The sequence below is a fragment of the Microcebus murinus genome, chromosome 18, assembly GCF_040939455.1.
Source record: "Microcebus murinus isolate Inina chromosome 18, M.murinus_Inina_mat1.0, whole genome shotgun sequence".
Classification (NCBI taxonomy): domain Eukaryota; kingdom Metazoa; phylum Chordata; class Mammalia; order Primates; family Cheirogaleidae; genus Microcebus; species Microcebus murinus.
The window spans coordinates 12,755,585-12,774,570 of NC_134121.1; the positions used below are offsets into that span (position 1 = coordinate 12,755,585).

Genomic DNA, 18,986 nt, shown 5'->3' on the forward strand with positions numbered 1-18,986 from the left:
TAAAGAATATTTTAGCTTCGTAAACAAGAATGTGCACAGTATTCCCAGTTACTAGTACTTGCTGGTTGCTGCTTACCCCTGCCCCCAGGGTGCTCCTGAGCCCTGCAGAAGCTGGGTGGCTGGCAGTGACACTCTAGAGAAATAACCCAGGGGAGAAATGATTCCACAGGCATGGGATGAGAAGCAAGGGAAGGGGCATAATGAGATCAAAAGGGGAAGAAACTAGAATAAGGAAAGAGTGACAAGAATGAAAAAGGATAGAACTGAGCTACTTGCCCTCCTTCCTATGCTCCATTAGCAAGTTTTATTTTATGCCTAGACTTCTCAGATCAAATCATTGTAAGAGAAAGCTACTTCTGGACTCATTTCCAAGTGTCCATCTGATTCCTGTAAGATAAACACTGGGAAATTATGGGTCAGAAAGTTAGATGAAAACACCTGAGTATAACCCCTACCTCTTGCTTTTTCTTAGTCCCAGTTCCTTTTCTCTTTCACGGTACCTCAGTTGCTTCTACTTTATCAGTGTTGGAGATCATGGAGGAAGGGAAACATACTGAAACGGAAGAAAAGACAAAATAATTTCACAATCTTCAGACTTGACTCTTTCCCCTTTATTCTAAAAATGTGTTCTATTTACCCCCAAATTAATTTCTCAAGTCAGATGAATTTTACATTCAAGCAACTGGGGGAGGGGAGAGCGAGGGAAAGGGGAAAAGAGTGAAGATAAAATTTACAACAATTATAAATCACTGAAAAGGCTGGGCAAAGGGGAGAATCAAACATGGACTCCTTTGAAAAAAAACTCAATCATCGTATCTATTCATATCTCTCCCCCAAAAGTCACTAGGCTTTCTATCACTTTTTTTAAAGAAAGAAGAAAAAAATCCAGTCCCGCTTCTCATTTAAAAGATATGTACACAATTAAATGCGTTTTGAATTCAATGAGGTATGTAGAAACAGAGTTATATATAAACATATATTTCATCTTTTTCCTTTTCAATGCCTGAAGGGGAAAAAAACCTTCACATCAAACCACTCCCTTCTGAAGTATTCAAAAAAAAAAAAAGCTTTTCTTTAGAGAAGGGAGGTGGGGAGGAAGAGACTAGTAAAGAAAAGAAAAAAAATTAAATCTAGTTGGACTAGTATCTAACTAGTTAACCTTTAACAATTTATGCTGATGTCAGACTGAGCATGAGTACTGATTAATGCCCCCCCTCAAATATTTTTTATAAGGGGGGAGTTAGTCACAGCAGCCATTTTTGTTTTATGCAGAAATCCTTCATGCCCCCCCAACACACACACACACACACACACACACACACACACACTTCAGTACACAAGGAAAATATCTCTATTAATCTGTGCACTAATCAGTTATGAAAAAGGAGAAATTTGTGGGTTTCTGGGTAGAGGCTTGGAGATGGGGGTGTAACAGGGAGGAGAATGGGGGGGTGAAAAATGAAATATTAAGCCAGCCATTTTGTTTTAAAAGGGGATTTTCCCCCCTCTCCCTTTCTTTATGGAGGGGGTGGCGGTGCTGGAGGGGGGGGTTGTTTTAAAAATAATTTCAAGGCGGCCATCTTAGTGCCTCAGCTCTGAGAAATATTTCTGAGCGCCCCCCTCAGAATTTAAATATATTTAAAGCAACGGAGAGGGGGGCAGAGAGAAGTCGAAAACTTTTATATATATATATATATTTTTTCTTTTTCTTTTAAAATCCCCCTTTCTTGTTCTCTGGGGAGGAAAGAGAGAGGGGAAAAAAGTCTCTCCTCAATTTTTTCCAAGAAAATTTTTGGGGGTGGTTTGGCCCCCCTCCTCAGACGGCGGCCCCGAGGGTGGGGGTTTTGGAGGGGGGTGGCCCGGGGGTTTTGGGGGCTGGGGGAGGCTGTGAGGAGGAGGAGGACGCCGCCGCCGAAGAGGAGGAGGAGGAGGAGGAGGAGGAGGAGGAGGTGGTGGTGGTAGCGGTGGGGGAGGCGGGCGGGCGGTGGGTGGGGGGGTGGTGGGGGGGCCAGAGCCACAGGATGGCTTCCCCTCTGAGGGACGAGGAGGAGGAGGAGGAGGAGATGGTGGTGTCGGAGGAGGAAGAAGAGGAGGAAGAAGAGGGCGACGAGGAGGAGGAGGAGGTGGAGGCGGCCGACGAGGACGATGAGGAGGACGACGACAAGGGAGTACTCGGACGCGGGCCGGGCCACGACCGGGGCCGCGACCGCCACAGCCCCCCCGGCTGCCACCTCTTCCCGCCGCCGCCGCCGCCGCCACCGCTGCCCCCGCCGCCGCCGCCCCCGCCGCCAGGTAAGCAGTCACCCCAACTCCCCCTGCCAGCCCGAGTGGGAGCCGCGGGCGCGCGAGGCCGGGCGGGGGCGAGGCACCCACCGCGCGGCCGAGCCGAGGCGAATCCGCGGCGCGAATCTGGGGCTCGGGCCCGTCGCCCCGCGGCAGTTCGGGCGGTCCGGGCAGGCGGCGGCTGCAGGGCCGGGCCTCCTCCCCTCCCCCGCCGCACCCCTCCCCCGCCGCCGCTGCCGCTGCCGCCGCCGCCGCCCCGGCTGGAGAGCGCTGGGCGCGAGCTGCGCGCGCGGTCCGGGCCACTCGGTCGCGGCTTTCGGGGGAGGAGGAGGAGGAGAGATTTTTTTTACCCTCGGCGGGGAGGGGGTAGGCAGGAAACGGCCAAAGCGAAGCCAGGGCCCCCTCCCTGGCCGAGCGAGGGACCGCGGAGACCCTGGCGGCCGGACGGCGGCGTGGGGGAGGGGTGCGTGGGGGAGGGGCGGCCGCGCGAGCGCCCCTCGGGCTCGGGTCCCCGGTGGGGTTGGACTGAGGGAGAGTAGGGGTTCCGCGTGGGGAGCGGACCGCGGCCCTGATCCCCTTCGCTCAGGACTTGGGCAAGCAGAGGGGGACGTTGTCCATTAGACCCCCCCTCCATCCGCGGGGACTTAGGTGCCCGCCAACTGAGGGGCGTGCGGTGGCACGTAGGGGAGGGGTCGTGTGAATGTTTATGGGCAGCTGATGAGTAGGGGCAGGTGGTGGCCACACTCCACGCAGACCACTTCCTGGAGTAAGACTTGAGCCTACCCTTACTCCCCCCAGCTTACAGTGGGGAGAGCGGAGTCTGGGGACCGAGCTGCCCCCAGCCCCACCCCCTTCACCTCGCCTCGGCTCTGGGCTCTTTTGTGTCAAGTGGGGGGGGGCGGGCGGTCCACCCCTCCTGACCCCGTCAGTCTGGGGTGGCCGAGCTGCCCAGCTGTGCCTCTCACGTGGCTGCCATTCACTGTCACTCACTCTCTGGCTGAAACCACCCACACCCTGACCACGTTGGGGGGCGTGAACTGCCCACCCCAGCTGTTCTGCAGCTTGACCATCACTCAGCACCCCCTTCCTTGGGATGACAAGTCCCTCGGAAGCACTCTCCAGTGGTGGAGGGGACAGACCACCCTCCTAGTGGAGGGATTGCTAGTCTTTGGGATAAGTGAGCATCTGGGTGTCCACACCCCCTGCTTGGGGAATGGAAGGGGACACTCACACCCCCAGGCCTCTGGCTGCCATTCGGCACAAATGCACCAAACTTCAAAACGGCGAACACCAGTCTCTTTGTAAAACTGTCATGTAGATCCGTGTGGCTTATGTGGCAAATGTTCCCATCGAGCTGAGACAACCTTTGAGGGAGCGTAGGGTGCTTTCTTGTGGGTCGGGGGAAGGATATGTGTCTAATGGAAATTGGATAAAGTCTCCCCGCCCCCCAGGCTGTCTGAAAAAGGAAAAAGTTTTGAAAAAGTTATCCCAGAGAGCCCACTGCTTTCGCAGGAGGTAGAAGGAATAAAGGCTTGTGGGGAAGGGGTTGCCTACAGCAGAGGTGCTGAAAAATTGGGAAAGAAAGGATGTCAGGTTCTGGTAGGGGGCTGGCAGGTCTCACCTAATTTGTATGGGAACTTCCGAGTGTTGCGTTTAGGTGGTTTTGGTCCGGATCTGGGTACGTGAGGGGAGCGTGAAAGAACTAAGGTTGAGCTGGGTCTTTGTGTCTCTACTCCTCCCCTTTACCCTCTGTGCTTCTCCATAGAGGAGAAGAAACGTCAGATGCTTTTTAAATTTTATATTTGAAATGAAAACCCAACTCTTCTCTCCCCCAGGGCAATTTTCTCTCCCTTTTTTCCTCTAAGTCAAATGAGTGACCCAGATACACCCCCTCAGATGACTTTGTGAGGTAAAACTTTGAGAAAATATTTTTAGCCTGCTCATTATTTCTGTCTACCTAAGTGTGGGGAAAATAACCCTCCTCTAAGGAAATTTATTCAGGCTGCCCTCCCTCATCCTTTTCTAGAATATGTATTTGTACATATGAGAGCTTTCCATTGTTTTCCATTCTGACTGCTTTGATTCTCACCATTTTGTTTTACATTCTTACCCAAGACCAATTTTATCCCTTCCCCCTCTCTCTAGTCTCCTTACATTGTTAAACGTTTAAAATAATAGCACTCGTGTCTGTGGGGGAAGGGAGCAGGAAGCCAAAAACTCATTTCTTCTCCCTCCCCCTTCTGGCAAGTCTAGAGAAATAATATAACATAATATATAGATGTGATTCCTTGGGGGTGGGGGTGGGGAATGATTGTGGGTGGTGCGGAAAATTCTGGTAGTTTCTTTGCAAAAGGTCTGAAAATACAAACCCACCCCCTGTATGCAGTACGCATGTGCAGCAGACCTATTATGGTGGTTCGTTGTGGGGGAGGGAGGGGAATTTGAGAAAAAATAAATATATGTGTGAGAGATTGATGGTAAGATTAGGAGAAGAGAGGGGCGGGCGGGAGGCGAGGCTTCAGCGGAGGCTCCTCCCGCTTTCTCGGCTGCCAGGCTCCGCCCTGCGCCCTCCTCCTTGCGCCCTCCTCCCTCCCCGCCTTCCCAAGATCCGAGCCGGGGATGTGGGAGAGTCTGGGCTCCTGGCCAGCATTGAGTGGCTGCTGAGACCGAGGTTGGGACTTAGATTTGCTTTATTACCCTCCCTTGCCTTTCGTCGCCGTTCTCCCTTTGCCTCTCCCGCCACCGACGTCTGCCCAATTTCGGGAACCTCGCGCTGGGGCGGGGCGTGGAGTGAAGCAGCCGTCAGGTCCCAGAGCTTGTGCCCCACCCCCAGCTGATGGTGGCCTAGGCCATGTCCCTGATCCTTAGCCAGTTGGCCTGCCCTTGCCACTGCCCTGGCGGCCTCCGTTTCCATGTTCATGTTAACCGAAGTCCCCCGGGTCAGGGGAAGCCGCTGCTCGGGCTTGGCGCCTACTGACTTCCTATTACAATCCCTTACCCTTTTTTGTCCCCCTACACACACACTCACACACTTCTAGAGTGTCTTCGTGCTCAAGAGGACACGGGATGCTGGAGGAGTTAAGAGGAAAAGTAGCATTGAAGGAAGGAGATGCCCTGATTTTGAGGCAATAGAAACTAAGGCCTCCGGTGTTAATTGTGGCTAATTTTCTCTTGAGGAAAGAAGGATTGTATGTCCTAGAGCAAGTGACTGAGCCAAGTCCAGGCTTTCCTCTCTTGCAGCAGCTGACTCTGCCTGAACAAGACAGGTCTGGCTGGTTAGTCTAGTGCTTAGTGGGGGAGGGAGGCGAACCAGGGCCCCAAGGCCTCGTGTCTGTGTGGTTCCTCCGCTATGTGGGTAACTCTGGCCCACAAGCCACCACAAACTAGCATGGGTCACAGAGAATGGGGCGCCGTGGGGGGGGGGTACATCAGGAAAGAACCTGCCTAGGGCCCTCTGACAGAGACATCTGGAGAGAAAGCCAGGGACCTAGCCCTGCTGAAGCAGATACAGTTCGCCCTCTGGATTTGTGTTCCCAAATGTGTGTGTACATGCATGCATTTGAGAAAGCGGATGCTAAATGCATCTCTCTGTGCCTATGTCTTTGGCTAGGTCTCCCATACTGTGTGTATATGAATGGGTCAGGATGTTGGGGACAAATTTGGAGGTGAGGAGTGAGACCAGGAAACCAAGGGCATGGCCCCTAAGTTCTGAAAGGGAGCAGAGATATGGAAATAGATTTGAAGGCAGATTCCAGGATACTTGGCAGGAGAAACTGTGGAGACTTTTTTCCTGTAGGATTAGGGTGTGATGAAGGAGGCAGATACTGTGATCCTGTGGGCAAGAAGTGAAAATGACCAGCTGAGGAATTTCTTTTCCTGCAGGACTGTGTTGGGGTGACAGGATGCCTGGTGATTATCCGAGGAAATGTAAATAGAGGCCTCCCTCTTGGCAGAAAGGATGTCAGGGCCCCAGGGTGTTAGTGTGAGAACCCAGGTGTCCACCTTTGGCTCTCCCTTCTCAGCATCTGGCTTAGGGAGCTGCCAGCTTGTGTCTCCCCACTCCAAGTGCTGGGGTCAGGCCAGGCCAGCAGCTGGGCATGGCTTCCCCAGTTCCTGGGCAGGATGCCAGCTGGCGAAGTGAGGTGGAAGGCAGGAGGAGCCCTGGCGGCGACTGAAAGGACCTGCCACAGTCAGAGCCTGTAGCCTAGAGCCTGGTCCCTTATTAGTAGGAGGGAAGAGAAAGGAGTGGTTTGGCTGCTCATCCCTTCTGACCCTTGACCTCCCATTCAGAACCAGAGCATCCCAGAGTACTCGAAACACTCTCTCTTTGCATCTAGTCAAGGGAGGCAGGGTTTGGAGGAGTTAATGCCTGAATTCCTAGAGAGTGGGAACTGAGGAGGTGGGGAATGGGACAGTCATGGGCCTCAGAGAAGGGGAATGTAAAGGCTTAGGTTTTCTGGTGCTTTCTGCTCCAAAGATAAAGATGACATTCGGCTGCTGCCTTCAGCATTGGGTGTAAAGAAGAGAAAACGAGGACCCAAGAAGCAGAAGGAGAACAAGCCAGGAAAACCCCGAAAACGCAAGAAGCGTGTAAGTGTCAAGAATTCCCAACTTGGACAGGCGTGGTGGCTCACACCTGTAATCCTAGCATTCTGGGAGGCTAAGGCAGGAGGATCACTTGAGTCCAGGAGTTCAAGACCAGCCTGAGCAAGAGTGAGACCCTGTCTCTACGAAAAGTAGAAAAATTAGCCAGCCACGGTAATTGGTAGTGTGCCCCTATAGTTCAGCTATTTGGGAGGCTGAGGCAGGAGGATTGCTTGAGACCAGGAGTTTGAGGTTGCAGTTAGCTAGATTGTGCCACTGCACTCTAGCTGGTGTGACAGAGGGAGTCTCTGTCTCACCAAAAAAAAAAAAAAAAAAAAAAGACTTCCTAATGACAGCAAGGGTCCTGAGGCCTACATTCTCAGAGACCTACCTTTCTTCTGGTCTTGATTACAGGGTGGAAGATGTGTCCTAAGGCCAGGGAGGCTTGATGCCCACTCTCACAGGCCATTGTCCTGTTATTATCTCACAGATCTGGGACCCTAACTTAATTCACTACAACCTAGTGAAGGGCCCAGTTGTCAGTATGACTTGCCTTAGTACCAGAGAGAAGCAGTTGAAAGCACAGGCTCTGGAGGAAGAATACATGAATTCAGAATCTAGCAGTACTTTGTCTTCCTGGGCCATTTATTTAGTTCTCTGTGCCTCAGTTTCCTTATTTGTAAAAAGTAAATAAAAATAGATTAGTTACTATCTCATAGGATTGTTGTGAAGATTAAAAGAGATAAAATATGTTATTTGCTAAGAACAGTTCCTGGCACATGGTAAGGATAAATAAATGTTATTTTTGTTTTTCTTTCTTAGGACAGTGAGGAAGAATTTGGCTCGGAACGAGATGAATACCGGGAGAAGTCAGAAAGTGGGGGTAGTGAATATGGAACCGGACCAGGTCGGAAGCGAAGACGGAAGCACCGAGAAAAAAAGGAGAAGAAGACAAAGCGGCGGAAAAAAGGGGAGGGAGATGGGGGGCAAAAGGTGAGTAGAATTAGGGTGAGGGTGAGAAATCTGCATTAAAGACAGCCACGAGAAGAGAGGGAAAGCCCTAGAACCTATAGTTTGAGAGGGATGGGGATTGGCCTGGAGGATGGAGCTCCCAGGGAAGCTGGTTCGTAGGTAGAGAGGCATGTGTTAGGGCCTCAGAATAGGGGCTGGAGGAGCACCCATCTCACTGAAGCCCCCTCTCTCCCAGCAGGTGGAACAAAAGTCATCAGCAACTCTGCTTCTGACCTGGGGCCTGGAGGATGTGGAGCATGTGTTCTCTGAGGAGGATTACCACACACTCACCAACTACAAAGCCTTTAGCCAGTTCATGAGGTGCGGTAGGACTGAGGAATACTCTCGAACAGACACTTTTAATTTTAGGGAGGCCCTAGGCCCTTTGGAATCTGATGAAAGCTAAGAAACTGCTCTCCAGAGAAATTTCACGTACATGTAAAATTCCACACATAATTTCAGGGAACTCTTGGACTCCTAAGGATCCAAAGGACCCCAGTTAAAAACTCTTCACTGAGGGGAGATCATGATTCCAGCACTAAGTTAGAAAACTCTCTAGCAACAGAATAAAGTGAGGACAGGATATAGTGAGACATCTCCTGCTCCAGCAGGTCCATCTTCTCCATGGCTTCTCTTTAGACTGGACCTGAGAGATACCATCAGTGTTCTTGAACTTTTGCTCAGTGATCAAGTCCTCTGCCCTGCCCCCTCCTTATGCCCTGATATTAATGGACATTGTGTTGCTGGTAGCAGGACCTGAGCTTCAGTGGCTCTTGAAGGAGGGTAGAAGATAGTAGAGTAGAAAAAGTAAAGTAGAGAATGGTGGAGATGTCTTTTGGGGGAGGCACTTTAACACAGCACTTCTGTGTCTTGGAGGCAGCTGCTGAGGTTCAGGTCCTGGTGTCATCTTGGGGAAGTTAAATTTAACTTCTTTGATCCTCCGTTTCCTTTTCTGTAATATAGGAATAATAATAGTATATATATCATGTGAGTCTGTGCAGATTTGGTGGGATAATGAATGGAAAGCCTAGTAAAGTCAGTGCTTGGACCCTGGGGAATGTTTAGTAACTGGTGATTGTCATTAGTTCTGTTACCTCTCCTACCTCGCTGCCAAAAATGATGCTTTTGTCAGCACTGTGGGTCACCCATGTCCTCACAAGAGCTCAGTTCAGTAACCTACCTCAGAGCAGAGCCAGCATGGCCCGTCTCTCAGACTCTGTCCCATCAGAGGCTCTCTTCAGGTCCTAAGGAACTCACCAGTAAAATGCAGAGGATTATAACAACTCAGAGGATTACTGTGAGGATGAAGTAAGATATAATGTATATGAAAGTGGTTTTATGAACTGTAAAGTAGGGTGCATAAGTAAAGCGTTTTTTTTTTTTTTTTTTTTTTTTTTTTTTTTTTTTTTGAGACAGAGTCTCACTTTGTTGTCCAGGCTAGAGTGAGTGCCGTGGCGTCAGCCTAGCTCACAGCAACCTCAAACTCCTGGGCTCCAGTGATCCTTCTGCCTCAGCCTCCCGAGTAGCTGGGACTACAGGCATGTGCCACTATGCCCGGCTAATTTTTTTTTTTTTTTATATATATGTATCAGTTGGCCAATTAATTTCTTTCTATTTATAGTAGAGACGGGGTCTCGCTCTTGCTCAGGCTGGTTTTGAACTCCTGACCTTGAGCAATCCGCCCGCCTCGGCCTCCCAAGAGCTAGGATTACAGGCGTGAGCCACAGCGCCCGGCCAGTAAAGCGTTTTTATAGGTGTTATACTTTTTTGTTTGCTTTTTTCTTTTTTGCCTTTTGTGCTTTTAAATTTTTTCTAATTTTTATGCTTTTTAAAAACTTCTTGCTTTTTTAAACTTCTTTTTATTAATTTGTTTTTTTTAAATGGATGTTTTTCTTAATAGGACATATTCTCACCACCCAGGAATCCTAGCGTGTACATAGACTTAATTGATGAGGGGAGATGGCAGTGTTCCCAGACCATCTGTGAAGGGTCTGAGTTTTCTGCTTCTATATTTACAGGCCCCTAATTGCTAAGAAGAATCCTAAGATCCCAATGTCTAAGATGATGACCATCCTTGGGGCCAAGTGGAGAGAGTTCAGCGCCAACAACCCCTTCAAGGGGTCAGCAGCTGCTGTGGCGGCAGCAGCAGCAGCAGCAGCAGCAGCTGTAGCTGAGCAGGTGTCAGCTGCTGTCTCATCGGCCACCCCCATAGCACCTTCAGGACCCCCTGCCCTTCCACCACCCCCTGCTGCTGATATCCAGCCCCCACCCATCCGAAGAGCCAAAACCAAAGAGGGCAAAGGTAGGGAACCTCTATTCTTCTAACCACTGTCACCCAACCTTCCATACTGCGTATCTTCAAATTATAGTCCAGATCTCTTGCCTTCCTAACCCTGATTGCTGGAGAAGAAATGTTTTCTAGGAAGTCGGTCTTAGTGAAACCATAGCCCATAGAGGAGTCCAGAGGGACCTGTGACTATTGTTACAGGATGTGTCATGACCTCTGCTTTTTCTCCCTTCACCCCGACTCCTCATTTAGGTCCAGGCCATAAGAGGAGGAGTAAGAGCCCCCGAGTACCTGACGGACGCAAGAAGCTTCGGGGAAAGAAGATGGCACCACTCAAAATCAAACTAGGGCTGCTGGGTGGCAAGAGGAAGAAGGGAGGCTCGGTGAGTGACCCCCCCTCTCTAAACACCTGGGGGTCAAGGGCTGAGGTCCAGAGATAGGGGTCCATGAGGGCAACTGGAGCAGGAAGCCAAAGGCCTGGGGAGGGGAGTAGAATCAAGTCTGTCTTGCTGACAGCCATGGGGCTATGGGCAGTATGTCTTTCAGAGTGACGAGGGCCCCGAACCAGAGGCTGAGGAGTCAGACCTGGACAGCGGCAGTGTCCACAGTGCCTCAGGCCGCCCTGATGGCCCTGTCCGTGCCAAAAAACTAAAGAGAGGCCGGCCAGGAAGGAAGAAGAAGAAGGGTAAGGGATGTTGGCTGTGTGTGATCTTGTCAGTCTGCCTTATTTTCATTCCTTTGTTATCTTTCTTATTTTCAATTTTAACTTTTCTATTCAACCCTTCTCTCTCTCTTTTTCTCTCTCTCCCTCCCACCTCCCCCCAATCCCTGCCTCTTTCCCTTCCCTCACCCCCATTCCCTTTGCCTCCACTGGGGTATATGACAGTCCTGGGCTGTCCTGCAGTGCCCGGGGAGGAGGAGGTTGATGGCTATGAGACGGATCACCAGGACTACTGTGAGGTGTGCCAGCAGGGTGGGGAAATTATTCTGTGCGACACCTGCCCCCGTGCCTACCACCTCGTCTGCCTTGATCCTGAGCTTGACCGAGCTCCTGAGGGCAAATGGAGCTGCCCCCACTGTGTGAGTACCTGGTGCCCAGAGTCTTATGGCTCTCAGGACCTACCTACCTGTCTCTCTCCTCCTTGGTTTCAGTTATCCTCTTACTGTCCCTAGATGCCTGGGCTTATCAGTAGCAGATGTTCAAGTGTCCAGAATTCTAGTTTGTTCCTTTCTCCCTTCCCTTTACCCCAGAATCAACATTTTTAGAAACTGGAGTGTCCTATTCCTTAGTTCCACCAGTCTTCTCTGTACTTGTAAGATTCATTTGTCCTGTCTTTGCTTATATCTTCCAATCTCACTCTTTATCTCTTTTTCCCATCTGTCTCTGTGTCTGTCCTTGGCCTCCCAGGAGAAGGAAGGGGTACAGTGGGAGGCCAAGGAAGAGGATGAAGAATACGAAGAGGAGGGGGAAGAAGAAGGGGAGAAGGAAGAGGAGGACGATCACATGGAGTACTGCCGTGTGTGCAAGGATGGCGGGGAGCTTCTGTGCTGTGATGCCTGCATCTCCTCCTACCACATTCATTGTCTGAACCCTCCCCTGCCTGACATCCCCAATGGTGAATGGCTATGTCCCCGATGCACGGTGAGTGGAACCATCTCCTCTCAGTATCAGGCCCAACCCCCCAGCCAAACATCCAGCTATTCCTTTCTCTGCTCTCCCCAACCCTTGTGGGACCACTAATCTAATCTAATGGTGGGTTCTTTCTGCCTCTTTCTTTCTTCCTTCTTGTATATGTCCATCCCAAAGTGCCCCGTGCTGAAGGGTCGTGTGCAGAAGATTCTGCATTGGCGGTGGGGGGAGCCACCTGTGGCTGTGCCAGCCCCTCAACAGACAGATGGGGATCCTGATGTCCCACCCCCCCGTCCCCTTCAAGGCAGATCGGAGCGAGAGTTCTTTGTCAAGTGGGTAGGACTATCCTACTGGCACTGCTCCTGGGCCAAGGAGCTTCAGGTACAAGGGCCTCTCTTTTCCCTCTCCCTGTGACCCTCCACTCCCTGCCATTCTCACTTTCTTACTGCTCTGTTCTCCTGGCTTTCATACCTTTTGTCTTGCCTCTCATTTCAGACCTCTGGCCCTCATACCCTATCTACTTGTTTAGTTTCCATATATGATTCTCTTGGTCTGCAGTCCTTTTTCTCAATCTCCATTAGCTTTTTTCCTTTAGATATAATACAGATTTTCTTAAGTTTATCTCTTTCCTTCTCTCTCTTTTTCCATGTTTTATCAATATCTCCTATTTTAATAATAATTCCATTCCCTGCCCTCTTTTCCTCATTTCAGCCCCACCCAGGCCCTGCCTTCTGACTCTGTTATGTCTGTTTGATTTATTTACTCGCCTGCTTTGGCCTTTACCTATTTGTCTCTCATCCATCCTCTTTCATAGCTCCCTTTTCCCCATTCCATTGCCCCTGCTGGCCTCTTCCCTATTCCCCATCGTCCTCTTTGGATATTGGGACTATCTCTTCCCCTTTCCTCTGTGCATCAGCTGGAGATTTTCCATTTGGTAATGTACCGAAACTACCAGCGGAAGAACGACATGGATGAGCCTCCACCCCTGGACTACGGCTCTGGGGAGGATGATGGGAAGAGTGACAAGCGCAAGGTGAAAGATCCGCACTATGCTGAGATGGAGGAGAAGTACTATCGATTTGGCATCAAGCCAGAGTGGATGACCGTCCACCGTATCATCAACCACAGGTGAATCCTCAGTCTTTGGGAAGGCCGACCTGGGATATGACACTGTTCTTACCGTGGTGATGCCCCATGTTAGCATTTGTTTGTTGATTAACCCAATTATTGATGTAGCCTTGATAATTCCTGTTGGAGCTTCAACCCTTCTGGCCTTGTTTCTCCAGGAAAGGAGAAACCAGGAGAAAAGTTCAGCCCAGCACTGCCTCTTTTGTCCTTACCTCCTCTAATCTCCAGTAGCATAGACATGGCACATGAGTCTGGGAATGGGGGCATGAGAGCAAAACACGTGAAATGTGATTCATCCAGACCGATGTTTTGAGTATTTCTTCTTCTTTTTCTTTTTTTTTTTTTGAGACAGAGTCTCACTTTGTTGCCCAGGCTAGAGTGAGTGCCATGGCGTCAGCCTAGCTCACAGCAACCTCAGACTTCTGGGCTCAAGCAATCCTCTTGCCTCAGCCCCCCAAGTAGCTGGGACTACAGGCATGTACCACCATGCCCAGCTAATTTTTTTCTATATATATCAGTTAGCCAATTAATTTCTTTTTATTTATAGTAGAGACGGGGTCTCGCTCTTGCTCAGGCTGGTTTCAAACTCCTGACCTTGAGCAATCCGCCTGCCTCAGCCTCCCAGAGTGCTAGGATTACAGGCGTGAGCCCCTGCGCCCGGCCAGAGTATTTCTTCTTTTTTTTTTTTTTTTTTTTTTTGAGACAGAGTCTCGCTTTGTTGCCCAGGCTAGAGTGAGTGCCATGGCGTCAGCCTAGCTCACAGCAACCTCAAACTCCTGGGCTCGAGTGATCCTTCTGCCTCAGCCTCCCGGGTAGCTGGGACTACAGGCATGCGCCACCATGCCCGGCTAATTTTTTTTAATATATATATCAGTTGGCCAATTAATTTCTTTCTATTTATAGTAGAGACGGGGTCTCGCTCTTGCTCAGGCTGGTTTTGAACTCCTGACCTTGAGCAATCCGCCCGCCTCGGCCTCCCAAGAGCTAGGATTACAGGCGTGAGCCACAGCGCCCGGCCAGTATTTCTTCTTTATAGTACTTATTACTGCCTAACATTATATTTGTTTATTTCAATGCTGCCTTCCATAGTAGAGTGAGTTACGTGAGGAAAATATTGGCTGGGTGAACAAATGATATTGGAATGTTTTGTAATAGTGGATTTTTAGGACGCCATCTTGAAAAGGCTAGCATAGTACTTCAACCATTGTAAACTCCCTTCTAGCAGCCCACTATTGGGGGTTAGGTAACAAATTCTGCATGTTTGCTAATAATTGCATTTATCAGGCCTACTTTATGTTTGTGATTAATGTTGTTTTTCTCCTCCTGCTCCTCCTCTTGGCCCCTTGCCCCCAGTGTGGATAAAAAGGGGAATTACCACTATCTGGTAAAGTGGAGGGACTTGCCATATGACCAGTCCACGTGGGAAGAAGATGAAATGAACATCCCAGAATATGAAGACCATAAGCAAAGCTACTGGAGACACCGGTGAGGGAGAGAGGTCATGGATCAGTGGGAGTCTGAGGCTGGTGGCATGAAAGCTAAACCTCCAGCATGTAGTAGGGATAGATCCAGTCTAGAGTTTAGGGTAGTGGCAGCCTGGGCTGAGTGGTTTGGGGTGGTAAAGAGGCAGTGGAAGGAATGAAAATAAGATCTGCTCTGTAATGGGTAAGAGGATGCTTAGGAGTGGGAAGGATTGCCTCTTGGGGTAAAATCCAAAGGGCAAGGGTTAAGAGCCTGGAAGAAAGGAAATGTGAGAAAATCTAGGTTATGGACAGTGGGAGGTAGGTCTGGAATGGGTTAAGAAAAGAAAAGGGGGCATCCCAAGGACCAAGCCTCATTTAGACCCACTCTTTTCCCAGAGAACTAATTATGGGGGAAGACCCCGCCCAGCCCCGCAAGTATAAGAAGAAGAAGAAGGAGCTGCAGGGTGATGGGCCTCCTAGTTCTCCTACTAATGACGTGAGTCCTCTCAGTCGGCCTTTCTCCTATTTCTGGAATCATGGTGGTTGAAGATTTCCTGGGGGTTATTGACAGAACTCCCAGAGTTTCAACAAGCTCTTTGAACAGTATAGCTCTTCCTTTAGCATTCAGCCTTGTCCCAAGAGTGGCTAGCAATTTTGGCATAAGAGTGAGAGAGCCGCTAGAGATAGCCCACTTGGGGCTCTTTCACCATCTAGCCCTTCCCCATGGTGCTGCTGAATATTGTTTTAAGAAGTGAGGGGGAGATACCCCCATAATATGCCGAAATAAAAACAAACAAACAAAAAAAGAAATGAGGGGGAGAGACTAAAGACTAGAACTTTCATAAACTCAGGTCATAGTAGAGGGAATTGTAATCCAACTCAGTATCAGTGCCAGGGAGGAAGAGACCAAGACCAGAGGAGCTGCTGACTGTTCCCTTGAGCTTTTTGACTTCTTGACTCTACAGCCTACAGTGAAATACGAGACTCAGCCACGGTTTATCACAGCCACTGGAGGCACACTGCACATGTATCAGCTGGAGGGGCTGAACTGGCTACGCTTCTCTTGGGCCCAGGGCACTGACACCATTCTGGCTGATGAGATGGGGCTAGGCAAGACCATACAAACCATCGTCTTCCTCTACTCGCTCTATAAGGAGGTGCTGGATTCTAGCCCCTGATGGGGATAGCTGGGCTGAGGCCCAGCCTGAACTAGGGGAGGGTAGGGTAGAGGGGTGTGGCAGGCAGGGGACTGGGGTATACAACCTCAAGGCTGACTAATGGGCCCCCCATCCTTTACTCCCAGGGCCACACAAAAGGTCCCTTCCTGGTGAGTGCTCCACTCTCGACCATCATTAACTGGGAACGGGAGTTCCAGATGTGGGCACCCAAGTTCTATGTGGTGACATACACGGGTGACAAAGACAGCCGGGCCATTATTCGTGAAAATGAGTTCTCCTTTGAGGACAACGCCATCAAAGGTGGCAAGAAAGCTTTTAAGATGAAGGTAAGCTCCTCTACCTCATTTCCAAGACCCTCAGAACTGTCATTTCTTTGCCTCAACTAGGAATTGAGTTCCTTTATTCCCATTTCTCCCTCCTTTCTGCTACCTGTTCTTGCACCTCTGAACCCCCATCCTAGGGAGATGGCAGGTGCTCCCAGGGTTATACTTGGGTCTCTCAGTACTGGATATGGGGGTGGAAGTTTGGGGGCTGTGGTCAGTAATCCCTGCTTAGAGTTGAAGTTGGAGAACACAATAATGGCTCCCTTTGGGACTCACAGCCAGGATAAGGTGCCTGAATGAAGAATGGGGGATGGGCACACAGGTACATTGGTGTCAGGTAGCAGCCAAATGGGCAATGGTTGTGTTGGCAGAGGGAGGCACAGGTGAAGTTCCACGTTCTCCTGACATCGTATGAGTTGATCACCATTGACCAAGCAGCACTTGGCTCCATCTGCTGGGCCTGTCTGGTGGTAGATGAAGCCCATCGACTCAAGAACAACCAGTCCAAGGTGAGTGAGATTCCTAGACCTGAGAAACTTGGAGCTGTGGACTCCCACTTACCCTGGTCCTTAAAGTTCTGGGGACTTCCTGCAGTCTAGGAGGCAGGGTTCCTGGGAACCTCTGGTGAGAAGTCCAAGTTAGAAGAGGGAGAAGACCAGGGATGTGGGGCCTCTGATTCTGAGGGAAATGCGAGCAGGGGGCAGGGAAAGGTTCATGCTGTGGGTTAACCACTTGCCACTGATAAGCCCTTTCTCCTGCTTTTCCTTGCCCCATCTTCTAGTTTTTCAGGGTCCTCAATGGCTACAAGATAGATCATAAGTTGCTGCTGACAGGGACCCCACTGCAGAATAATCTGGAGGAGCTTTTCCATCTGTTGAACTTCCTCACTCCAGAGAGGTTTAAGTAAGTGGAGTAGCTAAAATGATCTGGTGGAAGATTAATCTGAGGTGGAGAATAGAGCCTGAGATCAGGGGCAAAGAACTTGACAACCTGTTCACTTCCTTCTCTTTTTCTGGCTGTTAGTAACTTGGAGGGCTTCCTGGAAGAGTTTGCTGACATATCCAAAGAGGACCAGATTAAGAAACTGCATGATTTGCTGGGGCCACACATGCTGCGGAGGCTCAAGGCGGATGTCTTTAAGAACATGCCAGCCAAAACAGAGCTCATTGTTCGAGTGGAGCTGAGCCCCATGCAGAAGTGAGATGCAAGGCGGACTAGACTAGGGATTGGGAATTTGGCGGCAGCTTTCCAAGTGCAATGTCGTAATTGCTTCCTTTATTATGTCTCTTCTGTGCCCCTCTCCTGGCTTTTAGGAAATACTACAAGTACATCTTGACTCGAAATTTTGAGGCCTTGAATTCTCGAGGCGGTGGGAACCAAGTGTCTCTGCTTAACATCATGATGGACCTTAAGAAGTGCTGCAACCATCCATACCTCTTTCCTGTGGCTGCTATGGTAGATACAAAGAGCAGGGAACTGATCAAATGCCTGGTTCTCAGCATTTAGGTGGGGGCCCCGGGGGTGGGTGTTGAGCCCTAGGGGTGGGGCAAGGCTGGGAGGCCAGGAATTGCATCCCTGAGAGGAAAGGGCTCAAAGAAAGGCTTGGAAGTAGATTTGGGCTTCTGGCTTTCTAGGCACGGTAAGAACATGGGGATTCCTGACCCTCTTCTCTTCCTTATTCTTCCCTTCTTTTCAGGAGTCCCCAAAACTCCCCAGTGGGGCTTATGAGGGTGGGGCACTTATTAAGTCATCTGGGAAGCTCATGCTGCTACAGAAGATGTTGCGGAAGCTGAAGGAGCAAGGACACAGAGTACTCATTTTCTCGCAGGTGACCCATCCCCTTAACTCTCTCTTTATATCTGCTTTCTATTCCCTCTCCTTACCTTCCAGACTTTAATTCCTCAACCTCCTTCCTGTTGCTGTTCTGGTATGATAGATTAGGCGGGTCTACCTGTAAGAGTTTCTGGTATAGCTAGTTCATTCTTGGCTTCTGATCCCTGTTCTTAAATCCGTTGGAAGCTTTAGTCCAGCTCCTTTTAAGATGACTGGGGGAAGGGTGTGGGTTAGCCATCTGCCTCCTCCTGGGGGTCCCTGGGACTGGTACTATTTCTTAACCTTATGGGAAGGTGAAGGGCACAGACCCTTTGGAAATTTGATTAAAGCTATGGGTCCATTCTCCAGAAAACTGCACATGTAATTATATAATTTTGTACAAAATTTCAGGCTGTTTCTAGATTTCCCTGAAAATGGATCTCAGAGAAGAACCTCTGCCATAGGAGAAATGATATTAAATCAAGAGAGTGCGGCAAGAATATGGAATAATGAGGAGCTGAGGAGTAGGGGAATAGGTGTCTTAAGGGAGCTTAAGACAGGGCAGAGGTTCAAGTGTAAGGATTGGGGTTGAGTTAGAGTGAAGAGATAGTTAGACTAGACAGCCCATCCCACTGACTCATCATTCCAGACTCCTTCCTTTTCTCTTGTTCTAGATGACAAAAATGTTAGACTTGCTAGAGGACTTCTTAGATTACGAAGGCTACAAATATGAGCGCATTGATGGTGGCATCACTGGTGCCCTAAGGCAGGAGGCCATCGATCGGTTCAATGGTGAGGGGGAGATGCCTTGGTCCCTGGTAGGTATGGGAGGCCCAAGGAACCTGTGCTAGGTCCTTGGTATGGGAGGGGGACTGTGTGGGGGGATATTGGACACCTAGGCTTTGAGTTGGGGCCATGGTTGTTAGTAATCAGGGAACATGTAGGAACAGATGGACAGAACTACTGGGTACAGGAAAAACCTGATCTACTAACTCACTTCCTAGCTCCTGGGGCCCAGCAATTCTGCTTCCTCCTGTCCACCCGAGCTGGGGGCCTGGGCATCAATCTGGCCACTGCTGACACTGTCATCATCTTCGATTCTGACTGGAACCCCCATAATGACATCCAGGTGGGAACTCACATCCTGGAACCCCTGCACCACTTAGCAAGGAAATATGGAATCATGGAGGAGGGGGCTATTCTCTGGGGTCAGGGAAGGAGGAAGACCGTTTTATGCCAGCCTTCTTTCCCAAGCATGTGGGCAGTTTCTCTCCTGCCACTTCTCTG

At 50.0% G+C, this 18,986-nt stretch overlaps 1 protein-coding gene and 1 long non-coding RNA gene across 19 annotated transcripts in view; one reads left to right on the top strand and one right to left on the bottom strand.

The window, feature by feature from the left end:
- The window catches only part of LOC142861914 (uncharacterized), a 31,564-nt gene extending 29,036 nt beyond the window's left edge, over positions 1-2,528 (bottom strand). The window contains exons 1-2 of the long non-coding RNA XR_012913018.1: positions 2,374-2,528; positions 456-553 (exon numbers count right to left, since the gene is read on the bottom strand). This is a non-coding gene — a long non-coding RNA (uncharacterized LOC142861914). The remainder of the gene's footprint in view (positions 1-455; positions 554-2,373) is intronic.
- CHD3 (chromodomain helicase DNA binding protein 3) overlaps positions 2,000-18,986 on the top strand; it is a 28,944-nt gene continuing 11,957 nt past the window's right edge. For 10 of the 18 annotated variants that reach the window (XM_075994137.1, XM_075994142.1, XM_020281011.2 and 7 more), the window contains exons 1-22: positions 2,000-2,292; positions 6,761-6,873; positions 7,690-7,860; positions 8,075-8,199; positions 9,897-10,180; positions 10,418-10,548; positions 10,700-10,850; positions 11,052-11,245; positions 11,574-11,807; positions 11,973-12,176; positions 12,712-12,923; positions 14,277-14,408; positions 14,783-14,882; positions 15,352-15,543; positions 15,690-15,890; positions 16,259-16,396; positions 16,669-16,790; positions 16,911-17,084; positions 17,201-17,342; positions 17,584-17,715; positions 18,374-18,491; positions 18,704-18,828. In XM_075994137.1, coding sequence (XP_075850252.1) covers positions 2,022-2,292; positions 6,761-6,873; positions 7,690-7,860; positions 8,075-8,199; positions 9,897-10,180; positions 10,418-10,548; positions 10,700-10,850; positions 11,052-11,245; positions 11,574-11,807; positions 11,973-12,176; positions 12,712-12,923; positions 14,277-14,408; positions 14,783-14,882; positions 15,352-15,543; positions 15,690-15,890; positions 16,259-16,396; positions 16,669-16,790; positions 16,911-17,084; positions 17,201-17,342; positions 17,584-17,715; positions 18,374-18,491; positions 18,704-18,828 — 3,666 coding nt within the window. In that variant the 5' untranslated portion in view covers positions 2,000-2,021. Of the gene's footprint in view, positions 2,293-4,855; positions 4,955-6,760; positions 6,874-7,689; positions 7,861-8,074; positions 8,200-9,896; positions 10,181-10,417; positions 10,549-10,699; positions 10,851-11,051; positions 11,246-11,573; positions 11,808-11,972; positions 12,177-12,711; positions 12,924-14,276; positions 14,409-14,782; positions 14,883-15,351; positions 15,544-15,689; positions 15,891-16,258; positions 16,397-16,668; positions 16,791-16,910; positions 17,085-17,200; positions 17,343-17,583; positions 17,716-18,373; positions 18,492-18,703; positions 18,829-18,986 lie in introns of those variants that run through there. The other 8 variants (XM_020281014.2, XM_075994138.1, XM_075994139.1 and 5 more) reach the window with 5 other exon arrangements.